The sequence below is a fragment of the Zosterops lateralis genome (assembly GCF_965231275.1).
Source record: "Zosterops lateralis genome assembly, chromosome: 8".
NCBI lineage: Eukaryota > Metazoa > Chordata > Aves > Passeriformes > Zosteropidae > Zosterops > Zosterops lateralis.
Genome location: NC_139768.1, coordinates 24,145,761 through 24,171,652, shown reverse-complemented (window position 1 = coordinate 24,171,652; position 25,892 = coordinate 24,145,761). Strand labels below are relative to the sequence as shown.

General features: G+C 42.4%; 1 protein-coding gene across 1 annotated transcript in view; it reads right to left on the bottom strand.

The window, feature by feature from the left end:
• Nucleotides 1–6,313: 6,313 nt before the first annotated feature.
• Nucleotides 6,314–25,892, bottom strand: part of HTRA1 (HtrA serine peptidase 1) — a gene marked incomplete at its 5' end in the record, with an annotated part of 32,035 nt that continues 12,456 nt past the window's right edge. Inside the window, 8 exons of the mRNA XM_083865897.1 lie at nucleotides 6,314–7,044; nucleotides 9,466–9,561; nucleotides 11,010–11,067; nucleotides 11,289–11,403; nucleotides 12,592–12,624; nucleotides 13,321–13,515; nucleotides 22,610–22,814; nucleotides 23,167–23,266. Coding sequence (XP_083722023.1) covers nucleotides 6,876–7,044; nucleotides 9,466–9,561; nucleotides 11,010–11,067; nucleotides 11,289–11,403; nucleotides 12,592–12,624; nucleotides 13,321–13,515; nucleotides 22,610–22,814; nucleotides 23,167–23,266 — 971 coding nt within the window. The 3' untranslated portion in view covers nucleotides 6,314–6,875. The remainder of the gene's footprint in view (nucleotides 7,045–9,465; nucleotides 9,562–11,009; nucleotides 11,068–11,288; nucleotides 11,404–12,591; nucleotides 12,625–13,320; nucleotides 13,516–22,609; nucleotides 22,815–23,166; nucleotides 23,267–25,892) is intronic.

Here is a 25,892-nt window from a genome sequence, read left to right as displayed (position 1 = left end):
GATCACATCAAGGCTCTTTTCTCTGCCTTAAGTCTCTGTGCCATTTCCCATTCCTTGTTCTTCAGAGCCACTGCCCAGTGTCTGGAAATCATTTTCTGTGGCCATTGTTTTAAATAAAACAATTCTATTTCTTTGCTGAAGCAGACTCTCCTGGAAGCACAATTTCCCTGCTGTGGCCAAGGTTTGGCAAGGACCAGATACAGAAACAGAAAATGCCCTGAAGCAGATCCTAAGCAGATTGCAAGACTACAAGAATTGCAACCTCCACTTTATAAAACACATAGGCGCAGCTCATCACGATAATGAAGTGCCAGGCAAAACTTGGAGGCAAAATCCTCTCAGAAAACCACGTTTCTTATCAACACCCAGCCTTGCCACCTTCCTCAGTGCACCAGCCGTCTGCTCAGCATCCTGCTGAACTACTTCACTTTCAGTGACACCTGAAACAATAGGGCATCTCTTCCATGTTCCCATTCAAGATCTCCCATAGAATGGCTCAAACAACAGAAAAAGGAGAATTTCCTGTCATAATAAACACAAGGCTGTCTCACTCCTGTAAGCTCAGTGCTGACTGTCCATCTTGTTGGCTTTCTGAGCAGTGCCCACTTCCCTAGGAGAACCTAAATAGACTTCTCTTGCACATGAGTTCATCTTAGAAATCAGGTACTAGCCCTTCTGAGTCCCTCTTGCCCAGGAGAAATGCAAGCAAAGAAAACACTCTGGGAAATGAATTGTCATAGATCAGATTTTAATGTGGATATCCTGAAATCCAGAAGCTAACCTCTTCTGAAAGACTGCATTTTTGTGCAAAATATTAATAATTTTGTCAAGTGCAAATGTTTGGTAGGTTGCTGTAATTTTTCTCCTGTAATGAGTGCAAGTTTCAGGTTTTAGTAATAACAACATCATTAATGTAATATAATTCATGTATCTCATTTTGTATATCAAGGGGTTTACACAGGCAATTATCATATATTTGAATGTACTGAATAATGACTGATTCTAAACAGCAGGATTTACAATTACATAAAGTAAGTGGTTAATAGCATGTTATAGTCACAGTAAAGTCATATTAAATTTATGTAAAGATTTCTCTGTGGTGACACCTGGACATGATGACATCCGGATTGAGGTAGATGAAATAATCAACTCTTTCAATTTTAGGAATGAAGCTTCTACCACTTCAGTTTAAGCAAGTCTGAAGCACTTCAGTGATGAGGATGAGAAAGCACACGATGTCTTATTCAGTCTTCAGGCTGCAATTTCAAACCCTCCCAGACTGAAACCAGAGTTAAAAAATGAATATAATTCTATATAAAATCACTCCATGCTAGTTACAGATAAATGAACTGCTGTATCTTCTGAATCTCTAGAAGGTGCAGCTTTACTCTCTCCATATGGCTGCAAGTGATCCTGTGGCTGGGCTGGACACCTCAGAAAGGATCTGGACCAGCTAAAAAGATGGGAGGACAAGGATAAAAATGTGACCTGAGATAGAAAGAGAATAAAACAATCACTGAGGACAATTGTCCTCTGTCTGCAGAGGTATTTGGGTAACAAAGCAAATGACTCTAAGGACATCTGTGGGCTGGGATTTGCTTGTTGTTTCTTTTTCTCATGGGCAGAGACAGCGTTGAGCAGAGACCATTGGCTTTTAATTGAAAAAAAATAAAAAGGAAAAATATTGGTCTGTTCTTCAGGCAATAATGCAAGTTGAGCAGAGGAAGCCCTTTGCAGGAATGAAAAGGTTTGCAGTGTCCCTCAGAGCTCACAGGAACTCACTGCACAGGCTGGAAATGATCCCAGTGGAGCTTTTCTTTTTGCACAGCCCTACCTTCTCTGTGGAAGTACTTTTTCATTAAATAAACAAACATTAAAACACTTAACTGAGGATAAATAAAAGCAAACTATTAGACCACAAAACAAAACCAAGATGCAGTGCCACAGCTTCAGTGTATCATTATCCTTTACATAGCTGTTTATGGAAATGTAACATTTTCATGGTTGCAAACCCTTCTCTTTTACATCAATAAAATATTCATCTCCCACTAAGCACGCTGGTGAAATGGAACATTTCTTTGCCAGCTCCTCTTCAAAAGGAAGGTTTTATTTCAGGGTCCCGACTTCCAAGTCGAATGTTGATTGAGATGCGAGGAAATGTACATTTATTCTTCTGTTAATTACAGTTGGGTTTTATTACAGGTTTGTTTTGCACCAGAGAGTGGCAGCTAGAGCTCCTTTTCTATTATATTTGCCTGTTTCTGGTTGATATGCAGCTTGGTGTGTTGATTTCTTTTTCTTACAAGTGCAAAGAATTTTAAAACAGTCGCAGCATGCTGAAACAGTCTAGTTTTCCAAATCAGACAGTCGGCTCTCCTTCCTTGCCAGACAAATGAACTTACCGGAGCCGAGATGCAGACAAAATCTGCTTTTTCCTTGCCAGAACTGCCCAGTTTTTTGGAAGATTGGAATCAGCTTTTATGAGAGCAGCATTCAGCACTTCTTTGTGAACAGACACTAAGTTCAGACTTCCACGGACATCATTTTTCCCCCTGCATCCCCCTCCTCCTGCAGGTCTCCTCCTCAGCACAGCCACCAGCAGGAAGTGCCCCAAACCGCAGTGACACAGAGGTTGGGGGTGAGTTTTTAGCTGCAATTCGCCCTCTCGTGGACTTACCTGTCCACAGGTTCTTACAAACAGGTTGTCCACAGAAGCTGTGGCAGGCCCTGGTTCCCTCGAATTATCCAAGGCCAGGTTGGGCTTGGAACAGCCTGGGATAGGGGAAGATGTCCCTGCCCATGGGATTAGATGGTCTTTAAGGTCCCTTCCAACCCAGGTCATTCTGATTCTATGAGAAATATCTATTTTTCCTGGAGGACTGCAGCTGTGGGGTCAGGCCCGAGGGCTGCTGCCCCTCTCTCAGCTTTCAGGGACATTGGGAAAAGAGTTTTCCAGGCAGACACAGCAAATCCTACAGTCACTGCATGGGCACAGCCTGAATCCCAGCTTTTCAATCAATAACACCTCACAAATATATTTTCCTCTGTGGAGGGGTGATCTGCACTGTTAGCTCCATTTCAGAGGGGAAAGGAAGATTACACTGTGCTGCTGTAACACAGAACATCTCCCTCAAACATCCACATGGCAAACTTTCTGAAAATCACTGTGGTCTCTGCATAAACACTGAACAGAAAAGGAATGAACAGAAAAAATATTTAATTTTCTTCTTCAGCGTGTTTTGCAGTATTTCCAAGCTCTAAAGTGAATTCTTTACCACATTAAGTAAATTTGACTCATATGCTTTAGCTCTGACTCATTTTCCTTCTAATCAGTTTCTAATTATTACCCACTTCCTCAAAAGTTAATGGGGACAGATGCTGCAGTACATGACTACTAAACAAAACCCTGAAAATTGGAGGAAAACTTCCCAGCAGATGTGGATAGATTAAATTGATGTTTTTCTTTACTTTCTCTGCCCAATTAGTCAATTTACATATGCAGTGGTTTTAGCAGTAATTTTATGCAAAAAATAATCCTTAACTGATCAAGATATTGCACATTTACAGAAGAATGGCACAAAGAGGCTGAACTGGCTGAAATCCTGGGGCCAGAGTGTGCAGCTCTGACTTCCCTGACAGCATCTTGCACAAGAGATGGGGTTTGGGGTTTGAGGGGACCTGAAAAGGACTCACACCTACCATCACACAGAACTGAATTCTCACTGCACCCATCATTCACTGCTCTGGATTGGTGACTTCTACCTTCATCACTTCTTTTTCTCCTGGGTATTTGCAGATGCAGTTTCAATCAGTTTAATATATAATCAGAACATTTAGTTCTGATATAAAATAAAAACCTGTATATAATCTAATCACGCCCTACTAGCATCCCTCTCCCCATAGTTTGGAAAGTGGTAGCTTTAAAAATATCCTCAGCTACCTTAAAAGGAATACAAAATGGTTCTAGGTAAGGAGGGGGAAAAGAAAAGAAAACAAGAAATCTTCTGGCAGTGAAATGACAGGGTTTTACTTCTTGGCATCTAAGCCACAGAAACCAGACAATTGTTAGTCATGACCATTTTTTACAGCTCAAGACCTTTCCCTTGTGGAATAAGTTGAACTTGCATTTTGAAACTACCTCCAAGTGTAGCACACGTAGCCATCTACTCAGCATCACACACAGCAAGCCCACAGTTTCCATTTCAGATGTTCCAAAATACTGAAAATCAAGCCAGATGGTCTAGTTTCCCTGATATAGCATCCAACACTTCATAAAATTTCCAGGAAACTGATATTTATACAAACTGTGCCAAAGCTGTTCTCTACAAAGTATTTTCAATTGAATTTTGGATAGAACTGTCTGCTGAAGCAACAATGAATAGAAACCATTCCAGATCTATAATCCCATAGTACATAAAAAAATACACGGTAATTAATTGTATTAATGAAAAACTTTGCTTCCATATCTCTGCTTATCAGTAATCTTACTTCAATTATTTAAGAATCATTTGGAGAATACTTTGGTTGTAAGAAGCCATCTGAGTAGCTGCATAGTTGGATACCAGAAAAGTAAATTCTAAACATTTACCATATGATACTCATGTGGTTACCGATATCCACTGCACAGAAATTAAATATAAATTAAGAAAAGGTAAATCAGAAAACCACTTTCAAAGTAGATGGCTGCAATATGAGACCATCTCACATCCCACTAGATGGAACTCAGGGCTAGAATTCTGGTCAAATATTTTACTAATCCCAGTGACCCCGGAAAACCATTTACAGAATTTCATTTGCCTCTTTCCTAATGCCCACACAAAGAAAATTAATGAGTTTGCATATTAAGAGACCACAACAACAAGCAATAGGAACAAAGAGAATCAATCAGCTCTGCAAATTGTGCAAGCACTTGTTTTGAAATAAAAAGGGAGATGAAAAATAACTTCTGTTTTAAACACAGTTTACTGGCTTTAGGTCTTTAGTTTAATTTTTGCAAGTTGGATTATGTGGAGCACTAGAGAAGTACTAGAAAAATCACCTGATTTTTAAACTCACTTTTGCTGAGAGCTGTGCATCACCACTCTGTGCTACACAGGGCACAAACAGATTGCAAAACATAACACCACTTCAACAGGAAGCTGGGACATTAATCAACATCAGCAAGATGAACTGGCAGTGCTAAGATGCTACAAAAACACTTCTACAAGGTCATTCTTTACATCTTTGGGGCCAGAAAGGATTGCAGACTGTCAGTGCTTGGCACTGCAGTGTTTTGGCAGATTTTCACACGTGTGATTTACCAGAGCCATGGCACAAGTAGGTAATGAGGTGTTCCATCCTCAGGAGTCAATGCTGGACTGAAGGGTGCACTGCAATAATTAATGTTACACACCATGTAAATTTACAGTGATCCAGGTAAGTAAGGGCAGGCAACAGCAGCTGAGGAAACAAGAGGCTCCTCAATTTGGGACAAACTGAAACAGAACTGAAATACAGCTGGAAGGAGAAGGAACACTGTCAGGAATCCAGCTCCAGAGAGTTTATTGCTACATTTGGGTGGAATACAGCCTTTTCTTTAAAAACCATAAGCTGCCAGCTACCCAGATGGAGAATTTTACTAAAACATTCTTCTAAAGAAGAACATGTTTAGGAATGACAGTCACCAAAACTTGTCTACAGCCCTTGGATTTATTCTCTGAAGTACATATTTCAACAGAGGAGAGAAAAGGCTGGTTAGCCTATTGTTTACCCAATGAGTAATTACCTTGTAATTAAGTGTAGTTGATTGTTCTCTTTTACAGCAAGACAAACCCACTCACCACCCCCAAGTTTCAAGGTCATCAATAAACATATGTATAAAGATTAATGCCTGTTAGAGGAATGCCCTATATCCCAGAAACCATGTCCATACACACACCAGCACTCCAGATTTGGATAAACCAGGCCTGTTTTAAAGAGCTTAAGGCCAGATCTACATGGTTAGAGACAACCTAATATCTGTACCAGAATGGTATGGGATCTGTGATCCACCATGGGGCAACTTCTACTGTGGGCAAACTGATTCCTGGCATTGATGAAGTTGCAATTAAAACAGTAAGGAAAATGCATTAACATCTGGAAGACATAGGCAATGTGACAAATTCAACCCAGCCCTGCTGAGAAGGGATGCACAAATACAAGGCACATACTGAAAAATAAGCCATGTGATTAAATGATGATTAAAAGGAGACCACCAGGACATCCTCCCAGGCAGACATGCCATGCGAAGAAAACCACTCCACAAGGGGAAGCAAAATGAGTCACTCACAAGAAGTACTGTTGAATTCTTTTAATAACACTAGGAAAATATCATAGTATTAAAGTCCTGCACGGGATCCTCAGGAGGTTATTTGGGTTGGGATTCCTTTTGTGTTTATAAACCAAACTTTGTTGCCCAATTTGTGTTTTCTTTAGAGCCGACTACTCCTTTACAATGGCATTTCCAGTTAAAACACAGCTAACCTATAAATACCTGAATGCCACAGCACACATTGTGTGCGTGGGTTTTGTTTTGTTTGAGTCTTAGCGGAAATGACAGGGAAATCTACTCAACACAGGGAGCAAACGTCGATTCGTTAAGCGGGGGGATGTAAAAAGCCAGTAAAGAATACATTGCATACATATTACAGAAGGAAAAAAAATTATCATCTGGAGTATGTGAAATTACACTGATTTTGCACCTTAAACCTAGTAGAAGTTACTCTGTTGGCCAATACTAATCCACTGAACAAGCAGAATGTTGGTCAGAAGTCTAATGTTTCCTGTACCAGCACAGAGAGAATATAAGCAGTCCATTGCTGTTAAAAGAAAACATGAAATCCAGCTCATGTTTCTGGTTAGGGATCGATTTCTTCGGGAACTATTGTTAACATAACATCTTCGTTGCCCCTGCGCACAACCATGTGCAACGTACTGTCCTTTTTAATGATGTCACTGACATCACTGGCTGAGCTTATCGACTGTCCATTGATGCTTATAATCACATCGTTGTCCTTCAGGCCACCACTGAAAATACAAAGCAGCAATGTGTTATTATAACTGCAGTTTTATTTTTAGGGGGGGGAAAGAAAAAGATGGCTGGATTATTTCTATTTCCCACCCAACAGCAGCTGTGCAGATATTGCAGGCATGAGAAAAGCAATCAGAATTTATGAAGCAGTGAAGATTACAATAAAGTGCAGAAACCTCAGGATCTGATGGATGTACAAATTTGGTGAATCCCATATTTCACTGTCTTCAAAGGAATTCTCTATTGTAAATAGCAGTTAATTCTGCAATAAAGATCCTAGGTGTTGATATCTGTCTTCTAAAATAATTGCAGCAAGGCAGATTAATTTCAGAGGGGAGATTTCCCAAACTTTTGTTCCTGAATACATAGAGAAGCAACCTGACTGGCACTGTGTGTTAATGAGGAATTTCAGTCCCTGCATACAGAGCTTACTGCTAGCCACCTCACCCACCCTTCATGTTTTAAACCTGAGCAGAGTAACACATGTAGCTATCTAGTTTGGTCACCAAAAATCAAGTGTGTCCTTCCTCCACTGCCCAAAGCAGCCAAAATCCCTTTTTCTGACCTCAAAACCTGAACCTTCCTGACTCAAAGCAAGATGGGGCAGAAGCAGGGCCTTGTCTCTCCCCAGGCTGGAGCTGCTGCCAGCACCCAGAAACGGCTGGTGAGGGATGCCACAGACCACAACATCTTGCCCAGTCTTGCACAATCATCTGGCTCCAAGTTATGGAAAAATTAACCAAGACAGATCAGACATGATTCAACCCTTCACAAGCATAATCCTTCACAAAACCACAGACCACTCATCGGCCTCTTCCACCCACAGAAGGCGCCTGACACGAGCGTCTCCTGCAAGTAGGATGCCCTTGGCCAATGTTTGCAACAAATCTGGTTGCCTACAGGAGGCATGGCTCAAAACATGTTCATGGAGGATGTCATTCCATGGTTTTTCATGCAGCCTCTCCATGTGACTCACAGCCAGGATGGGTCACTCCAGCTCTGCTCCAGTGCCCCACCAGCACATCAACACAACATATGCTGGAGACATCAGCAGAAGAAGGAAAACCGTGGGCCAGGAGACTGGGAATGGGGAGACAGAACCAACGAGGGCTGCATTTTAACTGCCAGGCCAGCCTTTGGATGGAGCACCTTGATTTGGGTCTGCCTTCACATCAGAAGGTTACATTGCCTCACATATCTTCTCCCTCTCTAAAGTCTCTCTCCCAACTCTCTGCTATTACTCACATTCTTAAATTACTTTTCTGCACCTTCAGACTGAACCTGAACACCAAGGCAGCAATTCCAGACCCACAATGAAGCAGCCAAATCATTCCTGCACATTCCTTCACCTTACAGAGACTCACCAGTGCTCTGCCTGACCAGCACTGCCTACAAGAATCATCTACAGACATAGCAATATGTACAGACATAGTTCAGAGAGCACACAGGGCAGCTATCACTGTTTATCTATCTAACTCCCAAACAGCCAAAAAGACACCTTTCAACCATCCTTGCAGTCTTCCTAAGAGGTAATGTATACCTGCCTGCCCCAAGCAGCTTTCTGCCTACATGCCTTTGGTGCCACATAAGCCTCTTCCTTGCCACAAAGATTTACTCCTCTCTTAAATGATCACAAGTTTCAGAAAATGAATAAGGTTTCCCATTTCCTGCCCTGGATTACTGAGTGGTTTCCTATCAAGCAAACCCTGGGAGGAAAGTGTCTCCAGCAAAAGCCAGCTAGACCAGTGCCAATGACCACAGCCCAGCTGCCAGGCTTCAGCCAGACGTGGTACCAACCAGCAGGGCAGTTCCTGAGCAAATACTGAGTAACAGGAATAAAAAAAAATAAATCAGTTGTCCAAGGCCAAAAGCTCTTCCAGTAATGTGACTGCTGACAAAGCTCTCACATGGAAGAGTATCTGCTGCCAAGAGGGGATTTCAGCCCCAAGGTGTGCCAGGGGAGCTGGTGGGTTTGGCCAGTGCTGGGGTGGACATTTCTTCCAAGGTGGACCCAAAGCTTCTCACTCCCTCTCCTGCAGAGTGACCAGCAGGGCCATGGGGAGTGTGCAGGAACAGAAGTCTTTATTCAGCACTGGCATTGCTACAACAGATGCCTTGGAAGCAATTGCTGAGAAAAATGAAAAAGGAGTTTTCACACCCCCTGAATCTCTGCCCTGTGGGCCTGGAAGGCTGACAGGGCTTCCCTGCAATATCCTGATACAGTTACAATATTGCCCATCAGGGACCAGAATAAAACCACAAACCCATTTCCAGCAGACAACCTAATAGCAATCAGATGGTGGTAATCATGTTAATTTAGCATAATGAAGAAAAAGCCAGTTAAGCAGGGAACAGTCTCCATCTTTACCCCCTGAAGTCAGTGGCAGTGGTTTTGAGAAAAAAGAACTTCAACCTACGCTTCAGCTGGTGTTTCTGGAATAACTTCAATGACATAGGCCCCAGAGACAACATCAGGGAAGTCTTTATGACGATCCTTCAGCTCTCTAGCTTTGCTGAAAAATGAAGAAATAGCAAAAAAAATATTTTGTCAAGACAGGAAAAAACCCCCCCACGCATTTTACTGAAGTCAATTAATAACCACGAGCTGAGGTGTTTTACACACATTGGTGTGTCACTTCAGCATTCATTTTAACCCTTAGATGTATATTTCAGGAATTATTACACTTTTTGCATGCATACAGCTTTTTAAAGTCTATTTCTGGCAAAGGCAATCATTTCAATAGATACAGACAATCAGAGTTAAAACATTTCAAAGATTTAAAACTAGCAGATCATAGAATTACAGGATGGTTTCGGTTGGAAGGGACTTTAAAGCCCATCCAGTGCCACCCCCTGCCATGGCAGGGACACCTTCTACTGTCCCAGGCTGCTCCAAGCCCCAGTGTCCAGCCTGGCCTTGGGCACTGCCAGGGATCCAGGGGCAGCCACAGTTTCTCTTGGCACCCTGTGCCAGGGCCTCCCCACCCTCCCAGAAAACAATTTCTTCCTAATATCTTGACTAAACCCTCTCTCTGTCAGTTTGAAGCCATTCCTCCTTGTCCTGTCACTCCAGGCCCTTTGTAAATAGTCCCCCTCCATCTTTCTTTCAGGCTCCTTTCAGGTACTGGAAGGTCACGATTAGGTCAAGCCCAAAGCTTCTCTTTTCCAGGCTGAACAATCCCAACTCTCTCATCCTCATCCTTTTCCATCCTGAACAATCCCAACTCTCTCATCCTTTCCTCATGGGAGAGGTGCTCACCCCACTCTGATCTTTGGGGCCTCCTCTGAACTGGATCCAACAGGTCCATGACCTTCCTGTGCTGGGGACCCCAGAGCTGGGTGCAGAACTCCAGCTGGGATCTCCCCAGAGCAGATTAGAGGGACAGAATCACCTCCTGCAATCATGAACACCTAAAAAAACCCAACCCCATGTGTTTTAATGCTCTGTTCTACCTGTGGATCCTGCACAAGGGAAAACTTCTGGTTATTTTTATGGGACATGGCATTACCTGCTCTTGAGTCTCTTATAGTCTGAGCACGAATAAGCAAGTCCACACAAAAGCTTCATTTAACATTGAGTGAATTGTTTAATGAAAATATTTTTATAGAAATGGCAGTACGCACGTAGCTGATGTGAGCCATGAAAACATACAACAACATGGATATAACCCCAGGACAAAGTCACAGTCACTAGCTATTCTCTTCTGAAGCATTAAGGAGAAGAAAAAGCCAGGAGTTGTTTAAGAACTAGCTCACACAAGAGCCTAGAGGAGAGTTCCACCACGTGGCAGACGCAGAGGAGAAGGTGGCAAGGGCTGGCTGTGAGTTGTCACCAGCACGCACAGAGACAGACATGTGGTGCTGGCCCCAACCTCCTGGGTGCTGCTGCACATCATCAGCTGGATCCAAGAGCATGCAGAGACCACGCTTGGAAAGGTGAGGAGCCACCTCGGTTACTTACCTGGGAGTTAGGGACATCATTCGGATGCCAATGTATTTCTTTTTGGTTACAGCTTTGCCTAAAAAAAGGAAAACGGGTCTTGATCAGTTGCCCTGACCAAAGGAGCCTCACAGGGTGTTGGCTTTCTGGTTTATCCCAGTTTTCACAGAATCACAGCATGGTTTGGGCTGGAAGGGACCTTAAAGGTCACCTATTTCCAACCCCCTGCCATGGGTAGTGATGCCACCCACTAGACCAGATTATGTTCATGTTTCCTTTCACAGCAGTGAAGTGCAGTACCTTTAGCTTGTCTGTCATGGGATTCAGTTAGGAACTTCTTTATTTTATCGGATGGGATAGCAAACGAGATGCCTGCTGTAACTTTTAATGTGTTAATTCCAATGACTTCACCATCCTGTAGAAACAAAAAATGCTATTATTAGCAAATATTAACCTTAAAGAGAAATGGATCATTTTTTCCAAGCAGTCACAAAGACAAATTCACACTTTGTAGCCTGGTCTTCAATTTTCTAAAAGTTGTAAGTGTAATTTTTTGAGTCTACTGATAAAACACTACTTAGGGATTTTGGAAAACCAATGTGATTATTCATTTTGCTGCAGAAGAGATCAAAACTGGGTAATTCTCATGCTTGCAGCAGATGAGCAACACATTCTGCAGCTGTGTCTATTTCTGCAGTCTGTGTTTATTTCAGCCACCACCACATAAAGCATGGCACTGACTGCTCCTGAGCCACCATTACATAATAACATAAAGAAAAATACAGTTTGCCAAAATCAAAAGTTTTCCCGGCAATATAACTCCAAGAGCTTTGGATGAAACATCTCTGATGCCATCTCTTTTGAAACCTCAGCATTTTCTCTTTCTAGTTCACACCAGACAAAAACTGTCCAACTACAGGTATTTTTAAGTGAAGATTAAGTGTGACTGAATGTGTGCTGTAAATTGGGTGGAAAAAAAATTTGCCAAATCTCCTCCGAGGCAGAAAGTCTGAGTAGTTCTGAGTTTCAGTCTGTGCTGTGCCTCCTGAGGACTCCACTCCATGTACCCCCAGGAGACCTGAGAGCTCACACACAGTTTTGCAACCTGCTTCAATCCATTTTACAATATTGGCAAATAAACCCTGATATCCTGAAAATATGTGGATTTTTTTTTTGTGTGATTCAAAATGAAAGGGTAGATACATTTTTAGAAATATTTAGCTGAGTTTCAGTGTGCAAAACAAAATAATTGCAAGCTGCAGGGTAAACAGCAAGGGCAAACACCTCACTGCAAAATGTGCTTTTCCCTTTTTGCAAGGCTTGAGCAAAAAAACCCAAAACATTACACTTGTCTGAAACTATGCAAACCATAAACATCCTAAATATTGAAATCCAAATGTAGCCTTTAGCCAACATAAACACAGACAACTGATTCGTAAGAACCATGTGAATTTTGTGTAGTCAGCCAGATACTGAGAGCTCCAAAGCACATCTGGTAGGGGGAGTTTGCTTTTTTGTTGGTTTGGGTGGGGTATTTTGTTTTCTTTTCTTTTAATTAAAAAGCAATAAGCTCAACACTAAGCAAACTTAGAGAAACTCTTACCAGATTTACTAGGGGTCCTCCAGAGTTCCCATACTGAAAATAAACACAAGTTAAGAACACGTTTTAATATTTACCTCTTAATTTGTTGCAAGCAAAATATAAAAGAAATTTTTGAAATATTTCTGTGGTATTGTTTCCATTGTCTATTAAATACATGCAATAGAGCAGTCCCAAACAGCCAAACCCATAAACTACATTTTAACATCACCCATTTTAGCTGAGCTTTGCAAATACTTAGTTTTTCTTCTCCTGCCAGAGTAAGTTAAGAAAGCCAAGTTTTTCCTTTTGTTTTCTTAGTACCACACTAGAAACTGAGAAGATTTTAGGACAGCTCTGGGAGCTGTTAGTGAAGATTTTTTAAAAGGCCAAGATTTGAAGTACAGAAACTATTGTTTTGCCTTAATGCAGAAACAAACTTGAATCCTTAAACTAAGCTTGGCTTCTTTCTCAGAAAACAAGATGGATTTCAAAAAGATATTTATTTGCCAGAGAATATTGCCTCCTCCCTTGAAATCTGCAAGGATTTTGAAGTGAAGGCAGATACTGTGCCTGGTGTGGTTCCTTGGGGGGGATTTCTAAGTAATAACCAAACACTGCTGCGGTGCAGATGTCCAGATTTACAGGGAGAGAAATGCTCCCTGCTCCTAAGAAGGGCATCACAGGAGGGACTTTCAGAGGATCTGCTGGAGAAATGTAAGGGCTGGAGGCAGGAGCTTGGAGGGGACGTACATTGATGATGGCATCAGTCTGGATGTAGTCCATGTCAGAGTTGCGGAGCCCCAGCTCCTTGCCCCCGCGCTGCGTGGTGCTGACAATGCCCGTGGTCACCGTGTTCTGCAGGGAAAAGGGACTCCCAATGGCCACCACAAACTCCCCTGGCCTCAGGTCTGCAGATTGACCAAGCAAAAGAACTGGCAATTTACCCTGCAAATAAAAATAGAACAAAAAAAAAGAGAAGAAAATACAACAGTTAAGACACTGCTCCGCTGGCAGAACAAATGTTACGGAAGGATGAATACATTCACAGGGTAGAGGAAAAGAGAGAGGCTTTTGTCCCTCGGGGATTTTGCTTGTTCTGTTTTCTTTGAGTGTTTTGTGTGGGTTGGTACAGAAACATCCCAGTGAGCATCTGCACTGCAGTGTGGGCTCTTTACACTGGAGAAATTTTTCCACAACAGGTACCCATTAAATCAAGAACAATTAAAAGACCAAAGGAATATTTACGCTCTGCTGTACAAAGCAAACATCTGATGATAGTAGAAATGAGCCACTTCCAACACTTCTTGAAATAATTAGCCAACAGCTGCTGAAGTAAAAATATGATATTGTTTGAGAGTGAAGAATCTAAAAAATCATGAAAGCAACAGCCCAAGAGTTTTTAACATGCTTGTGTATAGTTAAAAGCATTTTATATTCTCACAAGACACCACCTAATGCTTCATCTTACTTTCTTTTAATGAAGTATCTCTTCTAAATAATTATATTGCCTCCTACATACAGTGATGTCTTCCTCTGAAGATGTTAGGATTTAAGGGCCTGATGTGATTTTTCTGTTATGACAGCAGAGGATACCAGTATACTTTCCTTTCAAGATTTTATCTCTGAACATATTAAATATCACATAGTTGAAGACATTCCCACTAAAATATTCTTAAAATCCAGCAAACACTGTGTTGTACAGCAATTAAAAAAAAAAAAGGGGGGGGAGGAAAGCTGGATCCACACACTCTTGCCAATGAATCAAAGGTGTTCTGAAACAGATCATACTTCAAATAAATACTTCTTTTTGATTCATCACATGCCTGTACAATACACATTGAGTGCCATTTCTCCCTTCACACTGTTAAAAGTCAATTCCTACACTTACAGTGATGTGACATGTTTTTAAATATTTTTGCTCTATCTGTTCTAAATGATCCTGACCCTCCCCAGGTAATTTAACCATCTATGGATTTAATCATGTCACTATTTCTATTAGCATCAATGAAACTGGACATGTATTAATACAGGTTTAGACTTAAGGATTTGGAGGATTATGTTACTGACCCCAAAAATCAAAACAGAATTCTGGAGGCATTTATCTTTTGCTTGGCAAAGCTAACTTGAACCTAACTTTCCTCCAGGCTGGACCTACTTCAAAATTTTAAGTTTTGACAAAAGGGAAAATATTGCATGTTTAATTTGGAAAACTGTTGCTGGCTCTTAAGGGGTTTTGTTATCACCAGTATTAATGACTTATTTACTCAGTATGTCATCCATGGGGACAAAAATTCAGTATTATAAACTAACCCAAATTCCCATCACTTTATATTTTTCACTTACAGTGAAAATATTATTTATTTCAAATTTATTTCAAATATCCTAAGAGACAGACAATGCCTGCAAAGTAGAAAGCAAAAAATAGTAGCATCAGTTATCACTATATGCTGCTGCAAATACAGAACTTATGGTTTTAATGTTTAACAAGGCTGGTCTTGTGTATCCTTTATCCAGCTTTGTTACAATTCCACCAGGGAAGTTTCACTCAGATGAGCAGATTGTTTCAATAGAATTCACTGCCAGCTCCCAGGCAGGGTGAGATGCTTTATGGAAACTTATCTTTCAGCCTCCAGACAGCAAGAAAATAATTAAACCAACTGCTTCTTCAACAGAGTGAGCTGGAAGAGCAACAAAACAGGCAGCACACAAAGGAGAAAGCATTTCCATGTCTAGTAACATTTCAGATGAGGGTTATCACAACCAGCAATGCCCTCCTAATTAATAATAATGACAAAATACAGCCCTTATCAGAGCCACAGCCACAGATAAACCCAGTGCTTTAGCTCTGGGAAGGATCCAGCAGCTCTGCCCAGTCTCCCCATAACTTATGCAGCATTGCAGAGAAACAGCAGCAGCTTCCCAGGGCACAGCCCTTGACTGCCAGGGTTGTGTCCAGGACAGGGGAATCAGGCAGTCAGGATCAGCTGTGCTGTGTGCAACACAAACAGCCCCAGATGGGTAATGTTTGGATCCAGGGAGCACCCTGGCCCTTCCTCCTCTCACCAGATGCTATTGAGCTTACTTAGCACGTGTTTGCAAGATGTCATTGGTCAAAACCAGCATCTTTTTTTGGCACTGCTTTTCCTTCTTAAAAAAAAAAAAAAAAAAAAGCCCACACAAAAGACAAAAAGTGTTTTGTCTGTATCCCAGTGCACTGAACACGGATACTCTGCAGAGAAAGAGGACATTTATCAGGAAATGCAATACAGACAAGCAAAAGAAAACAGAATTCTTTCTATGTTTCATTAACAGAGAAAAGAGAAAATAAATAAAAACACTGGTTGTGGACAAAGTTAAAAGATTTATACAAAATTCCTGAGTTGTAACAACAGTCACAAAGCCAAAATTGCATTTGGCAGCAGAGAGAAAGTACAGGAACGATCTGTGACTAATACAATTCTGATTGTGCTGAGTTTTCAGGGCTGTGCCTATACTAGCCAGGCTTCAGTTCAAACTCTGATGCTGTATGGATTGGCTGCAGATCACCCCTGTGATTCAACATGCCTTCTGGAAAGTCTGGCTAACCTTTCCCTTGCTAGAAACAAAAATCCATTGCAAAAAGCTCCTTTTCCTGCACATATTATGAAACTCAGCTTTGGAAAACGTGTCCTCTATTCCTTGTGATTTCATGGTGTGGGGCAGAGCTGACACACTGGCAGCACTGCATGTAAGTATATTAGTGCCCCTACAAAACAATGCCATGAAGAATTGGTTATAATGAATATATGTGTTGTCACAGCTTTAAATTTGGGGGGGTTCTCTCAAACACAGCTTAAAATATTGCCACACTCAGTATTAATTTTTTTCTTTATAAAAAAACCCAAACCAAATTAAAGTATTTATTTACATTGCACACGTGGTTCTGAAACGAAGCCAGTATAAAACCTCTCAAAATCCCGTGATAAAAACATCCATCTGCAGTCCCAAGAGGAGCCCTGGCAATGCCAGGCAGGCACTTTTGGCAGTGCTGTAACCAGGATCATGTCAGAACACCCTCTCTGTGCCCTCACACATTCCCCTGGCAAACTCATCCCAAGGAAGTTGAGGAATCCTGAGAAACTGAGTGTGAGTTTGGGGCCCTTAATAACTATATTTAATAAATGTGCATTCTTCAATCTTTACATAATGTCTGATGGCCCTCAGGATGACATAAGCACCACTCCAACTTGTGATTCTCCTGCTTTAACTGCAGATTTGCCACAGCAGTTAATTAAAAGTGCCAGGCAAAGGACCATGCCTTGCAGCACAACCATCAGGGAGCCAGGAACACCCAGCACCCAAAGCCAGCTCTCCCAGTGACTCACTGCAGGGCCTTGGGCGACATAGAATAACTTTTCTACCCCTGTCTTTTCTAACTCTTCCTTTGACGAAGCCTTGGGGCTCTGCTGGGTCCCTGTTTACTCAATAAAACAAATCTGCAGGCAGGCATTCTGCGAGCACACAGAAATAGGACTAAACATGCAAACCCCGAAGTGGCACATGACTCACTGTTTACACCCAGCCAGAGAAGGAGCCATTAATTAGGGTTAATATTTTAAGCTTTTGGCATCCCAAAGGGCTTCAGACATTTTTATATATGGATTTGACTCAAACCCTGGATAAACATAACTCCCACGACATGGGGAGCTGCCCACCGCCACAAGAAATGTCTCCATCTAACAATAGGAGACAGCTATTGTGGCATGAGAGGAGAGGAGAGGTAGAGATCAGCATTATCAGCCAGAAGCCAGAGAAACATGGAATCATTTAGGCTGGAAAAGATATCTGAAATTCTTTAGCCCAGCTACTAACCCAGCACTGCCAAGGCCACCACTAGCCCATGTCCCCAAGTGCTGCATCCACATGGCTTTTAAATCCCTTCAGGAATGGGGATTTCAACACTGCCTTTCTATGAAGAAATTTGTCCCAATATCCACCCTGAGCCTCTTCCCTCTCCTCCTGTCCCTGTTCCCTGGGAGCAGAGCCCGACCCCCCTGTCTGTCCTGGCTGTCCCCTCCTGTCAGGGACTTGTGCAGAGCCACAAGGTCCCCCCTGAGCCTCCTTTTCTCCAGGCTCAACCCCTTTCCCAGCTCCCTCAGCCCCTCCTGGGGCTCCAGACCCTTCCCCAGCTCTGTTCCCTGTCCTGGACCTGCTCCAGCCCCTCCATGTCCTTCTTGCAGTGAAGGGCCCGAAACAGACTCCAGGGTTCAAGGTGCAGCCCCAGCAGGGCCAGCACAAGTGTTCACTTGGTGTCCTTTAACAGTATAACTTGAGTCAGGCAAAATGAGTGAAATCTGGACCAAACAGCTCTAAAACTAAAAGAAGAGGAAGGACAAAACCACCACCAGGCACAGCCACTGCCACAGAGAAATGGAAATCAAGAGACAGATGGCCATAAGCAGAAGGTGTTTTGGTTTGAACCTTTTCATCCATGAAATAAGTGAATGGGTCTCTGTGCTGGCACAGAAATCAAGTAAATCCCTCCTCTGTTCTGTAATCCCCTTCATTTGTGGATGGAAAGTCAGGAATTTGCAGGAAGCACTTTGCAGTTCAATAAACGGATGAAGAGGAGACAAAAGTTCTGAGTTCAATTTGTTTTAACCAGCGACAGATCTCCTTCATGCTTTTTATTTTTAGGTGGAAAAGGCAGAGATGCTGGTATGGAACAATAATTCAGCTGTGAGTGTAACTCCAGCAAAACATGTAACTGTCCTGGGGATTGCATTTCTGTTCTGACTAATGAAACTATTCAACTTTCAGAATACGTTATGGCAAAACAAAAACACCAGTCATGAGCACAGAAAAATATAGAATATCATCTACAATCTAGAAACTGCTTGACAGAGAGCCAAAGAAAACAAAAAACCCAGGCTGAACGAATTACAAGCCTCCAAAAGTATTTCATCTATAGTTAGAAAAGCAAAACTGAGTCTCTTTATCTAAATATGGAGCATGGGAAGCTTGCAGAAAAAAAAAAAAAAAAAGAAGAAAAGGATGAAGTGTTGTTTTGATATGTCACCAGGTTTTCAATTGCCTGGCAAGAGATTGCTGTTCTCCCTTAAAAATAAAATACAAATGAAATTACAATAAAATAAAATAAAAAAATAATAAAAAAAAATGCTGGAGCTGGCAGACCCATCCTGGAGATGTATTTTGCTGCATGGGAAGCTGGACCAGCACATTGTCTCCACAGTGAGGGCTACTAGAATCTGAAGATGGCAGGAAACCACTGCTGCCTAAATTGATGAATAAACAGGAGTTAAGATCCAAGCTTTTTACAAGCTGTTTCATTTCTATGAGTCCTGAAGGCTTCTGGAAGCAATATGTGGGCTTCCTCAGGCTCTCGAGAGGAAGCAACGTATTACCCAGCCACAGATTTCAAAGTGAAATAGCATTTTAAAAAAGCCACTTACAGCTGGTGTCAGAGTAGTTTGTTATTTCAAAATGTGGGCTATTAAAACATTGATGCATAAACAGGGAAGTTTGCTTTCCTGCCTCCTCCAGTTTGTACACACGAGGGCAAAAAACCAAATCCCCTCTGACCACAAAGATACAGACATTCATTGCCTCAGGAAACCACCAGGGGAACGAGGGCAGAAGGTCTTGTTGATTTAAAAGTGTCAAACTAAGTGTTTATTAATAAGATGCAGGAGGAAACCTTAAGCTGAAGGTTTCAGCTGAAGGGCTGAAATGTCACCACAAATTAGAGATGGGTCACATCCCCACGGCTGCTGCACCATGCAGATGCCAAATCCTGTCTGGGATTTGAAGAGGAACCAGGAACTGGCCACACTGAAGAACAAAAATCTTCAGGACCTGGCATGTGTTCCGTGTGTGATTTCAGGGTCAGTGTCTCATGGCTGGTTTTTAAGCACATAGAAAGAAGAAACACCTGAAAATAAAGCCATCCACCCTGCTCCTCCCTTCAGTGCCAAACCACAGACATAATCTTTGTGGACAGAGCTCAATTTCCAGGGCTGAAAAGGGTCTCCAGGCAGAGGCCACCTCCACCTTCCACTACTTTGGGCTTCCAGTTTCCATTTGGGCTGGGTTCTTTTGTAATTCTGCCCCCTGTTAACCCTGATGTTGTCCATTAAACTACCCTGAAATTTCCTCCCCTCCTGCTGGTGTTTATTTTTCAGCAGCTGTATCACACATTCTGATTTAACAAGGTAGTTATTTGCCTTGAGATGAATCCCACAATCCAGCTCTGCCAGCAGAAAAGCATCTGCTCCCTTTGGAGTGTTGTGCAAGAGTTTTGATGGGTTTCACACTCGCTGCAGCATCACACGTGCCACGCAGGACAGATTATTTATTTCACCAGTCCCTGCCTATGCTGCCAAAAACCATTTTTTTCTAGGGAAGTCTTATAAATTTTGCATGTTCATATCCAAATTGTCTGCAACTGCATGCTCCTTTCTAGTGATGTGGTCTCCTCCTTGCATTTGGAAGGATATTTAGATTGGATTCATGGCTACCACATTGATTCCAATCTTACTTCCTGCTTTCAACACTCCAGCAAACTGCTCTGTGTCACCACAGACATGAGAAACACTGTTGCTCTCTTTTATAGACTGTAAAAACAAGCACATTTTAGGACTGGAACAACTGCTCCAAGGTTTCTGTTCCTCATTGGCTGCAAGATGTTTTTCCACGGAGAAGAATTTAATCAGGGAAACTGTTCATCCTTATTGGTGGTGCCCAGATTCTACCACCCTCTTTCATTTCCTATTGCACTCAGCAAAGCCAAATTAGTTCTAGTAATGTCTCTGACCAGATGTTCACACCTTAGAGGAAAACAGCACTCAGGCTGCTGCAAAATCTGAACAGCTTTAAGGAATACCAGCTGCCAGCCTGATCCCACACTTCAAGCCCAGCTCTGTTCCTAACCACAGAGCATTCTTCACCCTTCAGATCCTGCCTTAACATGCCACACAAAGAAAAAATAAAAGAAGAAAAGACCCTTCTCCATCTTTGATGTCACCTTCAAATTATTTATTGCAATTTAAGAACTTCATCTCTTGCTTCAGAAAAATTCTTAAGGATGGTTTTCGTGCCATATCCAGATTTTTAAGGGGTCATTTATACCATCCTGTTGACTTCTTTAGACAGCAAATACATTTCAAATTCAACAAATTATTACCCCTGTGATTTTAAAAAGTCTTATGCATCTGAATGACTGCAAAGTATTCCAGTACAAAAAGGAAAGCTCAAACACTGAACTTGAAAGAGTATATGAAAATGTCCCACAAAGTTCAGTCTGAGAAACAATTTCTCAGCTGACCACACTTCCATTTTAACATTTTTTGTGAACATATAAAATGCTGGTTTTAATTCTCAAATGCAAAGCAACACCTGTCCTGTGAACAGAAGTGCCTCAGGCCTCAGCTTGGACTGGGATTTCCCAGTGCCATGCTACCAGAGCTGGCTGGAAATCTGGGTTTCCCATCCCTTTAAATTTTCCCCCAGTCTTCTCAGAATTATCCTGAGCTGCAATGGGAGGGGCTGGGAGGAGAACACCACCCAAGGTACTGGGTTGTACAGCTGATAAGATCCTTCCAAGGGCAGGTCAGACCAATCCCAGCCCTGTTGACCACTGGTTTCCACCACAAGCTCATCTGGATCTTGTTTTCCAAGCTGCTTCCAGGTTCTCCCTTCCCACAAGCAGCTTCCCAGGGCAACTAGGAGCCATTTCTTCAGGGTGGCAAATACCATTCAAGCCCATGCCTGCTCTTTTCCTAATTCCATCACAACATCAGTTCAGTGTCTCCTCTATGACTGCCATCTCTCTTCTCTGAAGTTCAGCTTCCTGCTGCTCCAGGTCCTCTCCTTCTCCCCACCATGTCGTGCTTCCAATTTTAAAGCACTTTTCCATCTGCCCTTCCCTCCCTGTCCCGTCCTGCTCACCCTAATGCTGCCAGTGCTCATGTTGGGGATCTTTCCCTTTGCTTCTTACTGCCTTTGCTTATTTTAAGATAAAAATGAGAAAATAAGCGATACCATGAAAACAGAGAGAAAACCTGGCAGAAATATTGTTGGTACCATTTGGCTTTTCTGCCTAGTTGCTGTTCAGAAGCTGTTAAAAAAGAAAAAGCTTTTGAAGGATAAAGGTGGCAAGGGAGCAGAATCCTATCTCAGGTCATCCAAGAGTTCTGTGTTAGGCGTCTGACTCAGTCATGAACTCTGGCATAAACACTTCTGACCTCACTGGGGAACAGCTCTGAGCTGCAACAACACTGCCAGATCCACACATTTTTGAGCCATGTGTTTCAAATGAAGCATTCTTGCCCGTTAAACGTGGAGGTCATTAACTGACAGACCAAACAAGGGGAGCCAACATGAGCAGCACCCCAAAGAGCCACATTCAGCTCACTGCATCTCCATTACGCAGCATTCCCACACAGTATTCCTCTTGCTACGTGTGCAGAACCTCCTGGCAGCTTTTCTGCTGTGGCAGGAGGCACAATAACGCTGACAGAGGGAACATTTGATATGGAGGAAGATCATAGATGGGAAGCTGCTCAGAAAGCCACTTGCAGTGTAAGAGCATCTTTCCAAGCTGGTTTTAATTTCCACGTTCAAGATGTTCCCAAAGATATTTTCCATTTTAGTATCTGCATCATCAAGGGGCAAATGTATCCTCTAAAAGCCATTTGTGACATCAATATAGGCACTCAAGACAGAGTAGCACAAGCAGAACACCTCCATTTCTTCTCTGAGACAAAGTTATATCAGATAAAGAGTGTGCAAACCAGCCAGCAACTGGGATGTTGTTTTTATTTTGAAGATGCATAAAAACGTGCTATGTAATACTTTCACTACACTGAGAGGTGACAAAATTAACCACTGCCACCCACAAACTCGGCTTTTAAGAACATCTATCCACCTAGTTCATATATTCTCAACAACCCAGCCCTTTATACCTGAAAATCAGCAACAGTTTTTGGAAAGGAGGATGTTAAATCAGAGGAATAAAACACGTCTTGCTTTAACGACTCACCTGAGAATCTATTTTAATTAGTGCAATGTCTGATTTTTCATCGACATCTTTAATTTTGGCTTCGTAAGTCTCCCCATTCTTCAGCTCCACCTTCACCCTGTTCTTGTTGGTGACCACGTGGGCATTGGTCACTATCAGCCCATCTTCAGAGACAATGAACCCCGAGCCACTGGCAACAGGAACCTCCCTCTTGGAAAAAGGAAGTCTAAAAGATAAGAGAAACAAAATGGTTTTTGCTGCAAAAAAAGCTGAAAGGTCACAAATTATTCCAAATAACAAGGAGTTTGGTGAGCTTTCATGTTTTAAGATATCTGCTGTTACTCTTATCAAGAAGTAATAAATAAAGCACATATAAGAGATAAAGCACACCCATTAGTTTTGCTATTTTTTTTCCATGACTCTTAAATTATCCTCAATTCTTAAGCATGACAAATATTTATTATCTCAAAACCTCTTTGCTATGCCATATCATCAATCAACATTTCTGCCACACTAGCAGCTGTTTTCAAGAATTAAAAAAAAAAAAAATAAAAATCAAGACTGGGCATCTTGTTTACTTGCGAAATAATTCAATGTGAACCACAGCAGGAGCGATCTTCTCCACCACATCTGCAATAAAATTGTATTTGTGCCTCAGGCTGTTCGGATGTTCTTGGCCTGAAATAGAAACAGGGGACATGTCATGAGTTCTTCAAGTGACTGCAGGAGGGTCATTGCAAAACACCTGAATTAAAAAAAGCTCTGAGTGGGTATCTTTCCCTTCCTTAAAAGTCATCTGCAGCATGACCCTTGGCCCTAGATTTCCTCCCTGCTTCTCTGCACAGAGGTGGAGTGCTTTATCCTTAAGGAAAATGATCCATGAAACCTCCTGGTCTGTAGTGCACCCCACTGGGCCGTGGGGCAGTGTGGTTTCATCCCACTGTGGTGCCCAGGGATGAGGCACTGCAGGAGCACAGGGTTTATTCCCTGTCTGCGCCGCCCACTCTCCCTTTGTGAAAGGGATTTTGTACTCAGATGCCTCCACTGCTGCTCTCCTTTTCTGGATGATCTACTTAGCCTGTATGGTCTTCTCAGATTAAACAAACGAGCTCTGTTCCTCTGCCAAAATACGCCTTCTTGGAGGTTTTTGAAGTCTCAGGCTGCTGCATTTGTGAAACGCTGAGGACACTGAGGTCCTGACCCCAGAGCAAACCCTCAGCAGCTGCTGAGAAAGTTTAACTTGGGTACAAGGTTGGGCTTCCTTTCCCACCAGTGTCCCCACACAGTCTGACCCAACAGCCCCTGCCTGGCACCTATGCATGGAAGCACCTTCCCCTCTCTCCACACTGCCATTTAAGGCAGCCCTCCTGGTGCCCCCTGAGGTCCATCAGCTCCATGGAGGGGTGGATCCCACCCTGCCTGGAGTCACTGAGCCAACCTCAGTGATGCCTTAAGTTTTAGCTTTCATATTTTCTGATTCTGAGCTGCTTAGGTGTAGATCTGAGCCTTATATTAAGTGCCAGTCAGCTCCTCACAGAGCAGAGACACAAAACAAATCCTTTTCCTGCTGCACACCAAGGACAACTTTCAGGCCCAAAAGCACAAACAAGGGTGGCTGAAGGGAGGAACAAGAAGGATAAGACCTCACAACCTGGAGCTGTAATTGGACAATTAAACCCCAATAGGTAAATGGACCAAAACTTATAAAAATGTAAGATCTTGTGACCAGTCAGCCATTTTGGGTCCACCTTGGGTGTAGCCCTGGTCAGGCCCTGTCCTGCCCAAGGTGGATCCTGGAGGCCTTTAATAAATCCCTACTTTATTCTCTAGCTCTGTCTAGTCTCTATTTCAGGTCAGCCTTCCCAAGGCATCACCAGGGCTATAAAATAGATATGACAACACAATGGGACCACAAAGCTCTGCATTCCTGGGCAGTGCTGTAACAAAAGCTCATGGTCAGTGAGTATTCAACGGGGGCCAGTGGGATTTTCAAAAGCCACTGGATACCCAATTCCCATTGTGGCCAACAGAAAACCTGTCTGCACCAAGAGACGTCTAAAAATCTCTGGGAAAAACTCAATTCTGACACAGCTTCTCCCTCTCAAGTAGTTCAAGGGCAAAACATTCTTTTTTATAACTGGGAGCAGCTATGCAAATTGGGAACACCCCAAAGAGTTATTTTGTATTCCTTCAGAGTCAAGAAGAACCCTTTGTTTTCATTTAGGTTTTATCTGGTGCATCCATCTCATGTTATAGAGGTGCAAGCCAAGCCTGTAACAGACTTTCAGAGGAGTATTAATGTGCTGTGCTGCTCCCATCCATCTTTGCCATTTGGCTTCTAAATCCATGCAGAGATTAAAGCAATAAGCAGCTTGTGGGTGCCCTAAGTGCCTTTGACGGTGTAAGAGGACGATTTATTTGCAGAATCACAGAAGACCAAGGACTATCCCATAAAAGCATCCCAATATCCAAACCCTGAATGCCCTTTGCTATTGGAAAAACCAGAGAGGAAAACCATGCAAAATCTTAAGTACACACTGGAAGCAATGAATGATTTGGGAACAAAATGGTTTTAACACTAACCAGACACTGGTTTGCTCCAGGGGCGAACATGTTCCAGGTGACTTCCCAATGCCAACCAGCACACACTGCCCTCATCAGAGGGGTGTATGCTCCACCCAAACACCATCTGTCACCCAAGAACAGGGTTTTTTTCTTATTTATACCCTGTGAAACACCCCAAGGGCTTTTAAATGCTGCCTGTCACAAGCAGCAGCCACAGCAGTGACCACAAAATCCACTGCGCTGTTTCAGAAATGTTTATCTGCTTTATGAAGCAGCAACATCGATCAGGAAACTTTTATCCTCACCTCACTGTTTCCCTCAGGAGTATTCAGTGCTTTCTGATTTACACATGAGCTGTTGCCCTTAGGCTTTCCCCCACAGAGGTGCAAGGGCTTGCTGGTTGAGAAATATCAATTTATCAAAAGATTTATATTCCCTACTAGAAATATTCGGTATCAAACAAGTCATGTCACTGCTGTAAATCTGACAGTTATAACAGGGACAGTTTTGGGAAACTGCTACAATAAGAAATGCAGTTAGGAATTATCCACTTGCATTAAATAGGTGCTTAGGCAGATTATCAGATGGGATTAACGTGGTGCTGGGCTAAAACCCCTCAGGGCACTGCTGCAGCCACCGATATGCTTTTTGATCACTGCTTATAAAATGATTTCATCTCAGCTGCAATGCTGTACAAATCCAAAGGTCACATCCTGCCCTTGGGAAAAAAAAAAAAAAA